This window comes from Salvia hispanica, chromosome 2 (assembly GCF_029641045.1).
Source record: "Salvia hispanica isolate PSC_SH4W2 chromosome 2, Shi_PSC_v1, whole genome shotgun sequence".
Taxonomy (NCBI): Eukaryota; Viridiplantae; Streptophyta; class Magnoliopsida; order Lamiales; family Lamiaceae; genus Salvia; species Salvia hispanica.
The window spans coordinates 41,907,766-41,925,643 of NC_142693.1; the positions used below are offsets into that span (position 1 = coordinate 41,907,766).

At 36.0% G+C, this 17,878-nt stretch overlaps 1 protein-coding gene across 1 annotated transcript; it reads left to right on the plus strand.

The window, feature by feature from the left end:
• The first annotated feature begins 9,714 nt into the window (after window positions 1–9,714).
• Window positions 9,715–16,487, plus strand: LOC125223546 (uncharacterized). The gene is made up of 19 exons (XM_048126746.2): window positions 9,715–11,043; window positions 11,435–11,743; window positions 11,851–11,916; window positions 11,995–12,159; window positions 12,299–12,373; window positions 12,467–12,621; window positions 12,841–12,976; window positions 13,060–13,129; window positions 13,213–13,340; window positions 13,437–13,493; window positions 14,166–14,351; window positions 14,457–14,549; window positions 14,731–14,816; window positions 14,894–14,960; window positions 15,052–15,118; window positions 15,203–15,339; window positions 15,537–15,628; window positions 15,715–15,781; window positions 15,893–16,487. The coding sequence occupies exons 1-19, from the start codon at window positions 9,814–9,816 to the stop codon at window positions 16,055–16,057; spliced, it is 3,351 nt and encodes a 1,116-aa protein (XP_047982703.1). The 5' UTR covers window positions 9,715–9,813; the 3' UTR covers window positions 16,058–16,487.
• Window positions 16,488–17,878: the final 1,391 nt, after the last annotated feature.

Genomic DNA, 17,878 nt, shown 5'->3' on the forward strand with positions numbered 1-17,878 from the left:
TTGGGAAATACCAAACAAAATGCAAAGTTCGTGATATTATATACCAATTTCAAAGTTCATGGGAAATACCAAATTTTGGGCAAAGTTCATGGTTTTAGAGACCAATTTCCCTTTTGAATATATGATGATAAATAATTTCCAACATTTGGTATCAGAGCATGGTCGAGAACTCGTGTATTTTCGTATTATTGAAAAACCATTATGTTTGAATTTTAATTTGAATAAATTATTGATTAACTTGAGAATCATGTTTGTGTATATTTGGTTCTCGGTTTACAGCTTTCGGTATCTTTCTTTCGTTAAGAATTTTACGGAATAGTAATTCAAATTGGTTGATTCAATTAGTTTATTACGTATGCAAATTTAATGAATCATATGTCTAAATCGCATGACGTATTTGTGAATTCAGTATATGCATATGACCAGTTGAATTTTTATGTTTTGATTCGGCTGTTTTGGTAGAAAATTATTTCAGCATGAATATTTAATACTGTTATCATTGCATGTGTATAGAATGAAATTAATTGATATTTTATTGAGATTGATTTTGATTATGTTATATTTCCATAAACCGTAATCATGTTTAATGATTTCCATGTTTGAAATACATTGTTTCCATATTGATTTGATTTATTATATGGAATAGATTTGGGTATATTGACTGTGTATATATTGTATGTAAATTGCATTTGAATATATGCATCGGTGAATTGAGATTTCAATTAAATGTTTCATGATTATGAATCTACCGAGAAGGTGGAATGAATGATTACATAATTCAATTCATGTTTTAAGGTGGGTCTTCGATTATATTATGTTTATTTTGCAATCACCAAGTGAGGTAAAATAAGGATAGTCTATAATCAAACTCATATGAAAATTTATTTAAGCAATTAATCACTATATGTTCTTGATTATATTATGTTTATTTTGCAATCACCAAAGTGAGGTAAAATAATAAAGTTTTGACAGGTCCTAGAAGTGCAATGCGGTTTTATGTGTCACTCGATCTAACAGGTCCAGAGGATTCGACTAGATTTCAGAGGCTAGAAGATCGTGAAACTATCAGAAAGGGGTCGTTGGGTACACTCTATTCCTTCAAAAAAACCTCAACCCACTATACTACAACTTAGCACAGGGAAGTAAAGGATCGATCCCACGAGGACGAAGGTGCTACGAAACTGCATTTGAGGATGTTTTGGGAAAGAAAAGGGATTGACTGCTGCCACGCAATTTTTGTGGGTCGAGAACTTAAAACTACTTGGTCTGAGAGATAAGCAAAACTTTACTCTACCTATTGGGTCTAATAGATCAGAAGAACTTTACTCTACCTACTGGGTCTAAGAACTGAGAGCGTACGGAACATACATGACTTAGAGAAACTGAGATATTTTAAAGTTCTAAAACAGCTGGAGTAAACTTAACTAGAAAGGCTTTCCTAATTTGGACAGACAAGCATAAAGCAAAAAGCAAGACAAGTTTCCTTAAACTACCAGCGTCTGGAAAAGCATGCAGAAAAGTAAAAGAGACAAAGTGGATCGTACTGACAGGGTCTAGAGGATATGCAGAAAAATTAAAGTACATGCAGAAAAGTACTGACATAAAGCAGATCTGGTTCTAACTACCAACAACTTCATCTTCTTCGGGAATCAAACGAGAATAGCAGAGAAAACAGAGTTTTAAACACTATGAAAACAGAACAAACTTTAGATCTAGACTTAAAACGAGAAATTAAAGCCTAAACTAACAGATCTACGCTACTGGACCTAAAGGATGCAAAAACAGAAAGTAAATAGCCATACTCATGCACAACGTAAACATCAAGCACCAAATATGCGAAACTTCAACTCCGAAACACCAAGATTCAACAAATCCAAACATCTCCATATGCAAATCCCCAACCTCCAACAACAAACCAACATATCTCAGCTCCAAACATCCAACAATAAACAAAGAACGAAAGCTAAAAACAAGAGATGAACATAAACTCAGAGATATCCAACCAAAAGCAAACATAAACTTCCATAATAACTAGAAATAGGTCTGAATCCAGTAGATCAAAGTCGGAAACTAGAGTTGCAAACTTAAAAACCACAAAGTACTAAACGAAAGCAAGTAAGATTGTTTCTTCGCCTTCACAAGGCGGTGTTACACAGCAAAATAACGATGACGATGAGAACCACGGTGGCCAGAATCCTCCATGTCCAAGTGCGCAGCAACACGAAATGAAAATTTGAAGTATGGAACTAGAACTAGAGCTAGGAAAGCGTAGGAGTGGCTGTTCACAGTCTGTCTTGTTCTTCAAGGTTGAGCTCCTTATATATGCGAGGCTCTGATCCCTAGGGTATCCCCCCTGGTGATTTGACGCTCTTGCCCTTGAGTAAGACTCTTTAAAATAATCTGCTCTCGCTCCATTCTGTTCCTGTCGCCAACTTTTGATTCTCCCAGGTCCGAACGACGACTTCTGATTTTTGCTTCAATTTCATCTCTTTTGCATCTGCCAGGTCAGGTAACAGCAACTCCTGGGTCCGGCAGATTTACTACGCACTTGAACTCAATAACGCACATTAGCGCCCCAAATGCACAGAATTTTAACCCTAAACCGATGCATGAAACGAGCCTTATCAAGTTTGTAATCAAATTAAGTGAAAATATGCTTAAGCAATTAATCACTATACATTCTTGATTATATTATGTTTATTTTGCAATCACCAAAGTGAGGTAAAATAAGAAGAGTTTATAATCAAGTTGATATGAAAATCCATTTATGCAATTAATCATCATGCTTGTTGTGTCTATTCATTATCTAAATAGTTTGTTTGTCATAAAAGGTCTAGATTCACAAAGGAAATAGTCTTTGCGACATAATGAACACTAATGGAGTTAATAATATAAATTGGTGTCGATTACCCAAAGGTAACGCCAATTTATTATTACTCAATTATTGAACTAAGATATGGATATTAAAAGTATGATTTTTATTATTGTATGAATACTACCCAAAGGAGCTTTCATAATTGCCTCATGATATGGGTTTTCAAATTAATGTTCGTGTTATTATTCAAAGCTTCTATATGTGAGCATTCATTTCTTAATTGCTCCTATAATGTAAAAACATATATTTTTTGCTACTAGTATGTTTACCTCAAACGTTCCCCAACTTAATGGAACCAACTTCTTTGCATGGAAAGAGAAACTTAAGTTCACTCTTGAAATAATGGACTTAGACCTAACCTGTTGAATGATAAGCCAATTATTTTATGATCAAAGTAGTTGGCTGATTACCCATAATGCTAGGGAAAAATCTAACAAAACTAAGTTTACAGTTCATTAGAATGTTCGTTGCAGATAAAACCTCTCAACGACTGACATTGCAAAAGAATGTTTGTAGAATGTTGAGGTTCGCTTCACAACTGCATAAAACTCTCTTGCAGAAAAACTTATGAAGGATCTCATAAGCATGCAATATGATGACTATGTATGAACATGTGATGAACATAAATAACATCTCTTCTAAGCTGGAAAAGTTAGGATTACAGGTGGATGAAGATTTCTTTGTCCAATTCATCCTAACTTCCTTACCTCCTTAATATAGACCATTCCAAATTGATTCACTATACAATATTAGTGGACTCTTAAAGAATTGAGAAACCTATTGGTCTAGGAGGAGCATAAGATGAAGAATTATGGAATGGGTGCATCTCATGCTCACATTGCAACCGAAGGAGCATCTAAAGGATAATATTCGTTCGAATTTATCATTCTTATGGCATAAAGGAACTGGATCATATTTCCAGTGAAAGAAATAAGAGGCTTATAAAGGATAATATTCATTCGAATTTAGACTTTACAAGCACTACCGTTTGTGTGGATTGTATTAAATGTAAACAAACCAAACACAATACTAAAAAAAAAAAAAAAAAGCCACAAGAAGCAATGGGCTCCTTAAAATTATACATACAGATATTTGCGGACCTTTTGATGTCTCGACTTCTGGTGGATAATATGTTTTATCACCTTTATTGACGATTTTTTTGCATTATGGATTTATTTATTGCAAGAAAAATCTCAGGCACAGTTGAACATTTTATGACTGAGGTTGAAAGGCAATTAAATAGAAAGGTGAAAATTATTCGATCTAGAGGTGGTGAATTTTATGGTCGTACCACTAAAATAAGTCAATTACATGGACCTTTTGCCAAATACTTAGAAAAGCATGACATTTATGCTTAATATACTATGCCAAGTACGCCTCAGCAGAATGATGTTGCTGAAAGACGAAACCGAATTCTCATGGAAATGGTTAGAAGAATGTTAATTCTACCTTACCTATATCGTTGTGAATTTATGCTCTTAGAACCGCTATTTATGTATTAAACCGGGTTTCTAGTAAGGTTGTACCAAAGACTCTTATGAACTTTGGACAGGTAGAAAACTCAGTTTGCAGCACCTTCATGTTTGGGCCTGTCCAACGGAAACTAGAGTATACTCTTCGCAAGAAATGAAATTGGATTTTAGGCAGTTAGTGGTTACTTTATGGGTTACCAGAAAAATCCAAAGGGTATAGGTTTTATTGTCATAATGATAGCATGAGAATTGTGGAAACTGGAAATATATGATTCTTTGAGAATGGTTAGATCAGTGGGAGTTTTAACACTCATAATGCGGTCATTAATGAAATAAGGGTATAACCTTCTTCCCTCATTTCCTCAAGAATTAAGTGTGCCAAATATTGTTGAACAGCCTAACAATATTTGAATGACCAACCACTTAATGATGATGCCAAAGTCATTGAACATGGGTGTGGAAGAAGCATCTACAGAAGTGCCATTTCTGATGACTATGTGACATATCTCCAAGAATCCGAATGTGATATAGGAATACGTAATGATCCAGTTTCATATTCACTAGACATTAAGTGTAATAATTCTAATAAATGGATTGATGCATGATAGATGAGTTAAAATCTATGGATTAAAGTCTGGGACTTTGTCGAATTACCCGATAAACAAAAGTGTAGGGTGTAATTGGGTCTTCAAGACCAAATTCGACATAAATGGTTTAGTCTAACGATTTAAAGTCAGACTTGTAGCCAAAGGTTATACTCAGAAAAGATAGCATTAATTGTAAACAGACTTTCTCTCAAGTATCAAAGAAGGGCTCACTTAGAATCATTTTGGCACTTGTAGCCCATTTTGACTTGGAACTACATTAAATGGATGTGAAAATTGTTTTTCTAAATGATGATTTGGAAGAAGAAGCCTACATGAAACAACTTGAAGACTTTATTAAGAAAGAAAATTTAGTCTGCAAACTTAAGATATCAATTTATGGACTGAAACATGCTTCTCGACAATGGTATTTTAAATACCATGACACTATTACTGCTTTCGGTTTTAAAGAGAACACCGTTGATCGGTGCATATACCTCAAGGTTAGTGGGAGCAAGTTCATATTTTGGTTTTGTATGTTGATGAATGATGATATATTGCTTGCTAGTGGTTACATTGGAATACTACATGACACTAAAGTTATCTCTCTAAAAATTCCAACATAAAAGATATGTGTGAGACATCCTATGTCATAGGATAGAAATATCTTGTGATCAATCACGTGGACTTTTGGATTGTCTCATAAAAGCTACATAGATCGAATCTTTTAGAGAGACATGGAATGAGTGCATGTTCTCCAAGTGTTGTTCCAAATCATAAAGGTGACAAATTCAGTTTGGATCAATGTCCAAAAACTGAATTGGAACGTAAAGAGATGGAAAATATTCCTTATGCATCTATTGTGAGAAGTTTGATGTATGATCAAGTCTTTACTAAACAAGACATCAACTTTGCAGTTGGAATGCTAGGCCGTTACCAAAGTAACCCTGGTGTTGAACATTGTAGAGCTGCAAAGATAATAATGAGATACTTAAAGGGAACAAAAGATTTTATGCTCACGTTAAGGAAATATGATCAACTAGAAATGATTGGATTTCCATTAAAGCTGAATTTATGGCTTGCTTTGAAGCATTAATGATTGCAAAATTTTATTTCAAGCCTTGGTATTGTCTCATCAATATCCAAGCCCTTGAAATGTGTTGTGATAATAGTGCAATCGTATCTTTCTCTAAGAATGACAAGTATTCAAAGGAGCTAAACACATGGAATTAAAGTTTCTTGTCATGAAAGATTAAGTTCGGGAACAAATAATATCTATAGAATGTATAAGCACACAGCTTATAGTTGCTGACCCATTGACTAAGGCGTTACCACCTAAGACATTTATGGAATAGTTAACATAATGGGTCTTGGGTTTGGAAACGTCTAATCTTTTTGTTTCCATGTTGGTTCAGATACTTAAGTTATGGATATTTTGAATTCAATAAAGTTGTTTCCACTTTTCCTGTATATACTTATTATTTGATATGCATATATACGTTTTTAGTATTAATGCAGGATGTCTTGAAATAAGACAATTACGGACGTGGTGTCACTTATAGATTATATTAGAGTGGATATTGGTGATGTGGTACATGGAAGGAACTATATCGATTGAATGATATACGCATGTCATGACCCGCATTAGTAGTCTCTCTAATATAATACTTATGTTTACCAGTGATGAAAGTATTTATAAAGTCCAATATTGCGCCTTATGTTTATTATGTCTATTTTACTGTGGCTCTGTCAAGTGTGACAAGTGGGAGAATAGAAAGCTTTGTGTCCCACATGTTCGCCAAGTGGGAGAATGTAAGTTTTGTGTCTCACATATGTGACATGTGATAGAATCCTAAATAGAATTGGATTTTAGTATAATACATTATTTGGTATAAGACACATTTTACCCTAATTAATTGACTATCAATTAATTATTGTCACATATCAATTAATTAAATAATCATATTATATTTCTCCAAAGAGAATATATATATATATATATATATATATATATATATATATAGGGGAGCACTAGGGCGCATCCTTAATTAGAGTGCTAACGTACATCCAACCACGTGCTGCCATGTGGCACGAAAAATGCAATATTATATATATAAAAATGCAATACACATTTGTGAAGTTGTTCATGCATTTCCACAAATTGCATTTTAGTTATAGGAAAATTGCATTTTTTATTGTTAAGTTTTGCATTTTCAAATAAATTGCATTTTATTTTGTTAAGTTTTGCATTTTCACATATATATAAATGCAATCCGTATAGATATAAAATGCAAATTAAACAGTCAATATCAAAAATGCAAAACTCAACAATAAAAAATGCAATCTGCATATAACAAAAATGCAATCTGTCGAAATTCAATTATAACTTTTACAAATGCATATTGCATTTTTCTGTATATAATATTGCATTTTTCGTGCCACGTGGCAGCACGTGATTGGATGTACGTTAGCACTTTAAAATTAGTTAGCATATTAGTACATCCCTATATATATATATATATGTGTGTGTGTGCCGATTGATTGCCAATGATTGGAAAAGATTGATTACATAATCTTTTTTATGGAATGAATATTCATTCCCTTGGCCATCAAGTAAAGAATCGTGCGTATATATCATTAAGATTTGATTAGAATTGATTGTGATCAATTAGTAATATTAATAGACGGAAGATTATATTTTTGGTCAATAAGAAACGTATTTACTAATTATTTTGGGCCTCTTTGATGGAAAGGGCTTTTAAGGTTTCATAATTAGGGTTTGTCCCCTCTCTGCCTATAAATACAAGTGTGGTGATCCCATCAAATAACACACATTAAGAGAACACATAAACGAGGGAAAGAGAGAGAAACAAATCCTTGGAGTTGGAGCTGCGCTACTACGCCAAAGAAAGTCCAAGGAAGTTCTCTCCGTCTTCCCCAATCGCTTCCGCTATGGATCGCCAAGGTATATTTCGATCCTATTATGTTTACGATTTTACGTGAAATACATGATGTTCGAAGATCTTGCTTTATTTATATTCAATTATGTAATCTTGAATATATGATGATAAATAATTTCCAACACTGACCTCTCTAACTCCAAACATATATAAAAAATTATTCTAACTTCCCGTTATATTTGTCTAAAATCACGTAGTATTTCACATTTGAATACTCAAAAGACAAAGACGAAATGATTAAAAATAGAAAAATAAATGCCAAATATTTGTGCATTCAATAATCATTCTCGAGTTATTCATATTTTGGATGCCACCTAAATACTTAACAGCGAAGCATAATTCAAACATACCTTGCCGTAATTAGCCCCACCGTTATCATCACTAGTATGCTATGCACAGATTGATTAATATATTTTTAAAATATTAATTTTAACTTTTAAATTAATTAAATAAATATACACAGATTGATTAATATATTTTTAAAATATTAATTTTAAATTTTAAATTAATTAAATAAATTATAATTAATATTAACAATAAATAATATGAGTAACAATTTTAGTTATATGAGAATAAAAAATCTATACAAATCAACATTGAAGCATAATAAGTTTAAAACAAATCACATAATATAATGTTTAAACAATAAATCATGGAGTAGGAAGATAAAAATCTAATTAAATATAATAGATAATTACTCATTATATATAGATTTACAAATAACTGAAATGAGAAATCCTTGCATCCAACTAATATGCAAATAATAAATGCAACAAACTAATTATGCTAGTAACTATAATCGAGATATTCATGCAAACGCTCCCCTTCTTTACTCCGTCGACTTATGGCGTATGAATTCCTAATACTAAAAGGAAATACTAATAAACATAAGCAAATTAGTCTACGAAGGAAATGAAATCTACTCGAAGTCAAATTATCTACTTATGAAAAATAAATTAACGTATAAATTCAAGAACTATCTCCTAAATAACAGAAACTCCCGTCTACGGGACATGGTAAGATTCTCTTAGTAATGCAAATCTCTTTGTACGAAAAATAAAGATATGGAGGAGTACTTTATATTAAGACTCGTTTACTTTGCAAATTACTATCAAGAAAATAATTGTTAGAAAGTACACAATCGAACAATTCACACCACGTAATTTTGTGGAGGCTTCCCTAGCCATCCAAATCAAGAAGATAAAGCTATAGTGACTACAAAGTAGCATCAATCAAAGTGACAAATAGAGAATAAAAGTATTTATTTACCTGGGAATGGAAGAGGGAGGTGAATATGTCTATGGGTGAGAATATATATAGCCTAAATGATTTCATGAATGTAACCAAAAGAAGCTTCAATAAGAAGCAAATCCAAAACTCTAACCTGTTAATTTCACTAAAATCATATATAAATATAGTAGTAATTGTATACTATCAAATTAAAGAAAAGAAATATTAATTAGAAAGATAAATAGAAGTACCTCATAGCCAAACTTGAGGAAAACACCGAGTGGAGGAAGAAGAAAACGTTTAGAAGAGAAATTTAATCAAATTATCTTTCCTAACTTCCCACTCACTCACGTATATATGAAACATGAAAAACTAATCTCCACTAAGTAGGATTATATATTTATTAGAATTAATTTCTAAATTTTATATTAATTGCATTTACATCTCTCAGCATAAAATATTATTCAAAATCTCCCAAAACTCCCTCCAGTTCGATACCTTGTACTCCGCGCATTGACTAGTTGTACATTCCCTTCCTCGTTTGGCATCGAAAACGGATAGCAAACTTATCCTCCCTCTATAGTTATATACAGTTACAGATACACCTCCACTGCGTGGTCTCTGTGTGTGAGATTCCTCGCGAAGAAATTGAAAAAAAAACCCTAATTACTGAATCGCCGGGACTCAGTGCGATGGATGCCGAGTCGACTCAGCTCCAGCAAGCGCAGCTGATGGCGGTTCTCGGTCCCGACCCGGCGCCCTTCGAGACCTTGATCTCCCATTTGATGTCCTCCGCCAACGAGCAGCGCTCCCAAGCTGAGTCGATCTTCAATTTGCTGAAGCAGAACGATCCTAACTCGCTCGCGCTCAAGCTCGCTCACCTGCTCTCCTCCTCCGCCCACCTCGAGTCGCGCGCCATGGCGACAATCCTCCTTCGGAAGCAGTTGACTCGGGATGAATCCTTCATCTGGCCGCACCTCTCCGAGTCGACTCGCTCCGCGGTGAAGAACATCCTCCTCTCTGCTATCCAGAGCGAGGAATCGAAATCGATTATTAAAAAGCTCTGCGATACCATTTCCGAGCTTGCCTCCTCGCTTATACCTGATAACCAGTGGCCGGAGATTCTGCCCTTCATGTTCCAATGCGTGACTGCTACTTCCCCCAAATTGCAGGAATCCTCGTTCCTGATGTTCTCGCAATTGGCTCAATTCATCGGAGAAACGCTCATTCCGTACATCACTGATTTGCACACGGTGTTCCTGAATGTGCTGAATAACTCCCCCAATCCGGATGTGAAGATTGCTGCTCTGAGCGCTGTTATCAATTTCATCCAGTGCTTATCGAGCTCCAATGATCGAGATAGGTTCCAGGATTTGCTTCCGGCCATGATGAGGACGTTGACTGAGGCTCTGAACTCGGGGCAGGAAGCCACCGCGCAGGAGGCTTTGGAGCTGCTGATAGAATTGGCAGGAACGGAGCCGCGGTTCCTACGCCGGCAGATTGTCGACGTGGTGGGGTCGATGCTGCAGATAGCGGAGGCCGAGAGCTTGGAAGAAGGGACACAGCATTTGGCCATTGAATTCGTGATCACGCTTGCGGAAGCGCGGGAGAGAGCGCCTGGGATGATGCGGAAGATGCCGCAATTCATTAGCAGGCTGTTTGCTATCTTGATGAAGATGCTTATGGATGTGGAGGATGATCCGGCGTGGCACAGTGCAGAGACTAAGGATGAGGATGCAGGCGAGACGAGTAACTACAGTGTTGGGCAGGAGTGTTTGGATAGGCTGGCAATCTCACTTGGTGGGAACACTATTGTTCCTGTGGCATCTGATCAGTTGCAGGCTTATCTATCTGCTCCTGAGTGGCAGAAGCATCATGCCGCTCTCATTGCGCTTGCGCAGATTGCTGAGGGTTGTTCCAAGGTAGAAATATGATGAGCATTTCATATTTGTGGCCAAATTTTGCCGTGTCTTTTGAACTCAGTGGTGTTTGACTTATGTTCACATCTGTACAACACTTGTTACCTGGTAGGATGCTATAGTTAATATAGTATTTGACATAGCAGTTTAGGGTATTAGTTTTTACTTCATGCTTTTTCTTCCATCCCAAATTTTGGTAGGAAAGAAGAGCATGTTTTGACTGTCTTGTTCATTGATGATCATGGTGATAGTTGCTTGTCTTCATTTTTTCATTCGTCAATTAGGAAAAGAGTTGCTGTATTTGTTAGTAACTGATTTCATTAAGGCTGTGATTTTGTTGGCCTAGCTTTGTAACTTTTTTTGTTGACTGATTTCCATTTGTATATTTATGTAGGTAATGATTAAGAATTTGGAGCAAGTCGTGAACATGGTCTTGAATTCTTTTCAACATCCTCATCCTCGTGTGAGATGGGCTGCCATTAATGCAATTGGCCAGCTGTCAACTGATTTGGGTCCAGACTTGCAAGTTCAGTACCATCAACGGGTGCTGCCAGCACTGGCTGCATCTATGGACGATTTCCAAAATCCTCGAGTGCAGGCACATGCAGCCTCAGCTGTTCTCAACTTCAGCGAAAATTGTACTCCAGAAATTTTGACACCTTACTTGGACGGGATAGTTCACAAGTTACTTATATTGCTGCAGGTCCAAACAGTTGACAAATTATATATAATAAACAAGTTACATGAATTTTAGCTATTGGAGTGCATATGTGATTATAATCTAAAGTAGATGTGTGCTTTAAATTGCAGAATTCCAAACAGATGGTGCAGGAGGGTGCCTTAACTGCCTTGGCATCAGTTGCAGATTCATCTCAGGTACGCAAATGAATATTGGTTCTGTGACTTAGTGATAATTGCTCTACTTAGATGCTTATTCACTGGATGTTCTGGCAGGAACTCTTCAAGAAATACTATGATGCAGTTATGCCTTACCTGAAAACTATATTGGTGAATGCAACAGACAAGTCTAACCGCATGCTTCGTGCGAAAGCAATGGAGTGCATCAGCTTGGTAGGGATGGCTGTTGGAAAGGATATATTTAAGGAGGATGCTAAGAAGGTGAAGAACCAGTGACATAGTTCTCACATTTTATTTTTTGCATGATGCTTTACATCTTGTCCTTTTACTTTTGTAATATAACCTATACAATTTATCATGTTGTGCTTCCTTTTAACACCTCTCCCTCTTCCAATTGAAGGTCATGGATGTGCTTTGTTCATTGCAAGGATCACAAATGGAGACAGATGATCCCACTACTAGTTACATGTTACAAGTATGCTATGTTTCCATGAATGCTAAGGAGCTTGAATATCTTTATATTGCTTATTTATATTTGCTGTAACTATTACCTTATTTTCTGCTTTAGGCATGGGCCAGACTTTGCAAGTGCTTGGGGCAGGATTTCTTACCTTACATGAGCATAGTCATGCCTCCTTTGATTCAATCTGCCCAGCTAAAGCCTGACGTGACCATCACATCTGCTGATTCTGACAATGAAATTGATGAATCGGATGATGAAAGGTCTCCTTCATTCATTTTACTTGATATGGATGCTTAGTGACACTTTAAGTGCAATGGGGAACTCCCAAATCCAACCACTTTAATATATTTGATCATATTTGTGTTATTGTTTCTTGCTATTGCCCTGCACTCGTGAATTGACTATCTAAACTTATCCTGCTTAATTTTGTCTTTTTTGCTTAGCTCCAATTTCTAATTCAATTTTTTACTATATTCCAGCATGGAAACCATCACACTCGGTGATAAAAGAATAGGAATTAAAACCAGTGTCCTCGAAGAGAAGGCCACTGCTTGTAATATGCTGTGTTGCTATGCTGATGAGTTAAAAGAAGGTTTCTACCCATGGATTGATCAGGTTGGTGAATGTCATTGTTGTTTACTTTGTATATGATAGTAGGAACTGTTTTAGATTGTCACTCTCTGTCATAATTGGTATAGATTGCGCCAATTTTGGTTCCCCTTTTGAAATTTTATTTCCATGAAGAAGTCAGGAAAGCTGCTGTTTCAGGTATTATAGACTTGCTTAATTTTGTGCTTCTTGCTGTATAACAATGCCATACGTGTTAAAGATAATTTGCTGTTGATTTCTAGCAATGCCGGAGTTATTACGATCTGCAAAATTGGCTGTGGAGAAAGGTATCGCTCAGGGCCGCAATGAGCAATATGTTAAGCAGTTGTCTGACTACATTATTCCTGCCTTAATAGAAGCTCTACATAAGGTGCTGGCTAACCTTCTTTTGTGAAGAAACTTATTTTGGTTGTAATCCTTGATATGTGCACTGTTACATAAACTATTTTTTTTTTTTATCATGCAGGAGCCTGATACAGAGATATGTGCAAATATGCTGGACGCACTGAATGAATGTGTCCAGGTGGGTACTTATAACCAATATGGGCCACCTTAACTAGTTGGGTTCATATTTGATGTTTATTGTTTCTGCCCCTTCATCTTGTATGCTTGCTAATAGCTCTAATAGATGCAAGACAAAGACTAATCCATCTTCTCGGAAATTCTTTGTTTGTTTCACACTGTGAGTGCGAGAGTTAATTGTAGCTAGGTTTTACATCGTCAGTTGATTTTTGTTTATGCTGCAGACTTCTTGTTTTTGTCTTATAGCTGAGGCCTGCGTTCCTCAAAGTGATTAGTTTCCAGAGAGTTGTTCTTCAATATAATTGATATTGACTGCTAGATTTTACATCTCGAACAACTCTAGTTTAGCTGAGGCCTGGGATGTTCAAAATATTTAGTTTTACATCTCAATCATTTAGATTTCATCAGCTGTAGCAGTAGATTTTCCACTTGAGCAACTCAAATATATGTTTATATTGACTGCTAGATTTCTGCTATGGCACATATAGCGATAATCCTCAGTGCAGTTCGGGGCTTTGATTTAGATGAGATATTTAGAAATCTTTTCACTCCTTATCTATGAGAGCTATTTGCTTATTTTATTTTTCCTCATTGATTTGATATGATATAGGCTTCATGCACGAAGGGCTATCCTTATTTTTATAACCATTCACTCTGCCTTCTTTCCTCTCAGATTTCTGGACTGCTTTTAGACGAGGGTCAGGTTAGAAGCATTGTTGAAGAGATAAAACATGTGCTTACTGCTAGCTCAAGTAGAAAAGGAGAGAGATCTGAGAGAGCCAAAGCTGAAGATTTTGATGCAGAGGAAGGAGAATTGCTAAAAGAGGAAAACGAGCAAGAAGAAGAAGTGTTTGACCAAGTTAGTCATCATTTCTGTGCTCCTCATAGCTCTTTTTTTTTTTTTTTTTTTTTAATTATGTGAAAATTTTTAACTGAGATATTACACTTCTGTATGCTTGTTCAGGTCGGAGAAATTTTGGGAACCTTGATTAAAACATTTAAGGCCTCCTTCTTGCCTTTCTTCGAAGAATTGTCATCATATCTGATGCCGATGTGGGTACGTCTCATTTGTGACTTGTGTCACTTGGCCTCCTTTTTTATGGCTATGGCTTACTTATGTTGAAGATGATTCCTAAGGAATTACAGAAGATGATTTAACAGTACCAGAAGTTCATCGATATATATTTTTTGTTTGTGTTTCTTTTTGTCTAAGATTGTATTCCCCCCATTCTTGGCAGGGTAATGATAAGACAGCTGAAGAGAGAAGAATCGCTATTTGCATTTTTGATGATGTGGCTGAACAGTGCCGTGAAGCAGCTCTCAAGTATGCATGGATGCCATAGATTTTGAATTTGGTTGAAGTTTTGTAATTTCTTATGCATTTCTTTTTATGTAAATTAGGTATTACGACACATACCTTCCTTTCCTTTTTGAAGCATGCAATGATGAAAATGCAGATGTTCGCCAGGTTTGCTTACATCTTAATAGTCAGTTCGATTATCACCCGATGTCGATTATGTTATGTGTGCATCTCTGAGTTACCTCAATTTTGTTCTCAGGCTGCTGTTTATGGGCTTGGCGTGTGTGCCGAGTTTGGTGGTTCTGCATTTAAACCACTTGTTGGAGGTAAGATGTGATTGCACACATGCATGCAGAATACACCTTTTCTTCTTGATATCTTATGCTGTATTTTGCTATTACTTTGTACAGAGGCTCTTTCAAGGCTAAATGTTGTTATCAGGCATCCCAATGCTTCACAACCGGAAAATGTGATGGCATATGATAATGCTGTCTCCGCTCTTGGAAAGATATGCCAATTCCATCGTGACAGCATTGATTCAGCTCAGGTATTTTATTCAGTTTGTTATTACTGTAGTTTCATAAAGTTAAAGTGAAATTTTCGTATACACTGTAAAGATTGGTTATAGAGATCTTATCTTGACTATGAAGTGCTTGTGCGTCTGCTCAGTTGATTCAGCTATGTAGAGTGTTATCAGGATATATTTGATTAAGACCTCGCATATAATGGTTGGTTATATCATAGGTAATTCCTGCCTGGCTGAATTGCTTGCCAATTAAAAATGATATTATTGAAGCAAAAGTTGTTCACGACCAGCTTTGCTCAATGGTTGAGAGGTGAGCGCCTTACATTACTCCGCCTCCCAATATTTTTTAATCATATCTTCATTTTAAACATTTGACAATCTTGTCTGCTGCGACAGGTCTGATACAGACGTTTTGGGACCCAACAACCAGTATCTTCCAAAAATTGTTTCCGTATTTGCTGAGGTTAGTTTTGTATCCCCTTTTTCTCGCCTTCTGTGTCATCTAAAACTTTTCTATACACATAACTCAGCTAGTGGACTTCGTTATTTCAGTATTGTGACATCTCCATTGCAGGTTATCTGTGCAGGAAAAGATCTTGCGACAGAGCAAACAGCTAATCGAATGATTAATTTGTTGAGACAGTTACAACAATCACTGCCTCCATCAACCCTTGCCTCGACATGGTCGTCCTTACAGCCTCAACAACAGCTTGCATTGCAGTCGATTCTGCCATCTTAGAGTCATGGCTGAGAAAGGGCAGCAGTCCTCTCCTCCATATTTATCTCATTCGTATATTGTTCGTCAATTCTTTCAGATGAGAGATGTTGCAGCATTCACCTGCAAATGGTTTGTGCATCAACCTGTTTGGTTGTTTGGCTGAGCTTGGATGGCGTATGTAGACTATCTTGTATAAAGCTGTTGTCAATCACCAAAAGGAGAATGAGTTTTGTTGTCTTTCTTCTTTCTGCAGTGAGGTCGGGGATGATGGAGATTCCCCGACCAAAGAGGTCTGTTCTGGTTCGTGAGATATTTTTGTTTGGTTCATTTGTGCAGTTGGGGTTTTGTCAGAAAGGCAAAATCAGTCGCAGTTTTGGTCTCATCATGTTGTTTTTAAACACAGATTTTTTAATACACGGATTCAGATATACATGCGTTCTTTCCTTGGTTATTTTGGTTCAAAATGTGTTTCTGTTGTCTTTTGAGTTTCAAATTTCTGTGTATTTCCTCGTTCTGAGTCGGCATATTCATCTAGAATTGTATATTTTGTTAACTCATGTCTAAATTATAAACCTTAATATTATCAAATCTCAATTTATTTTTCCTCAAACAAAACTGAACTAAGCAGGATTACGCATTAAGAGATGAACTCTACCAGCCTGAGGACTAATGTGGTTGGGCACATTCAACGCAGCTGAAGAGACTGCTCGCACTTCGTGGTTCAAATGCAAGGACCAATTAGCATCACTTGCTACTCCGCGCCTCTTTGAAGATATGAAACATTGTCAACCAGAAGAGAGGTCTGAACAAAGCCTCTCCAAACAGCAGAAATCAAGAAACATGCACTGTTTCTCATAGTCTTCCCCAGACAAGTACCAAGCTCACTTCTTTTAGTATCAATATACAGCATACTTTGAGGATAGTAACAAGCCACTATGAAGCCCCTCGTTGCAGCTACTTAGATAAGGTTTCTGCATATGTAATGGATCACCTATGCCCAAAAGGGGAAAAAGGAGACAGTTTTCTGATTTCGAGCTCATAAATCGACGCAATGACTTCCTGGGATTTTCCTACAGTTTTCTGATTTCGAGCCCCTCTTTCAGGAATTCCTTTTTAGGTCAATAACTTGGAAGTTCTTGTTTGACTCCTAAAAGTACACATTAGCAAACACAAAAGCTTCATGTTCCTATTTTTAAGTACTTGCGTTAACTTATTGATTTGGCCTCTTTTTGGCAATCATTCATTACATAATCATACGTTAGATTTGGTTATGTATGATCAAGAAACAACATTTGCAACATAAAAACGAGGGTATTTGCAATAACAAAATAAGACTGCTAAGTCATTCATTTCGTGTCATGTGAAGTTTCCATGTGAACTAGGAAGCACAAACTATACTACTAGTAAAAAGGAAAACAAGTTGGCAAGTGTCTTGTTCCACTAATTGTGGACAATAAATATCTTTAGCCTTTTGTATTAACGGATTTTCATTTGGATCTTTTGGTATGTTTCGTGTTTCAATATTCAAATACGCACTTCCCACGTATTGAATGATAACATAGTTAAATATACGTGTTGGTGAAACACATTGCTCCTTCCGTTCGCCATAAGAAGTTCCATTTTTTGGTGCACGAGTTTTAAGAAATATTAAGAAAAGTGGACGGGGAAAAAGTTAATGGAATATAAATCCCACTTGTATATATTGCTAGTTTTAAATGAAGTGAGTGAAATGAGTTAGTCGAATGTGAGACCTTATTACCATTTATACTAAAAGTGAACTGAGATTCCTATTCGCAGACGGAGATATTATACAATATGAAAACATGAGAGATAAAGATTACT

Coding starts and splice junctions, on each gene's coding strand:
- LOC125223546 (XM_048126746.2), top strand. CDS start 9,814: ATGGATGCCGAGTCGACTCAGCTCCAGCAAGCGCAGCTGATGGCGGTT. Junction 15,340..15,536: donor ACAGCATTGATTCAGCTCAG/GTATTTTATTCA, acceptor GTTATATCATAG/GTAATTCCTGCCTGGCTGAA. Junction 15,629..15,714: donor CTTTGCTCAATGGTTGAGAG/GTGAGCGCCTTA, acceptor CTGCTGCGACAG/GTCTGATACAGACGTTTTGG.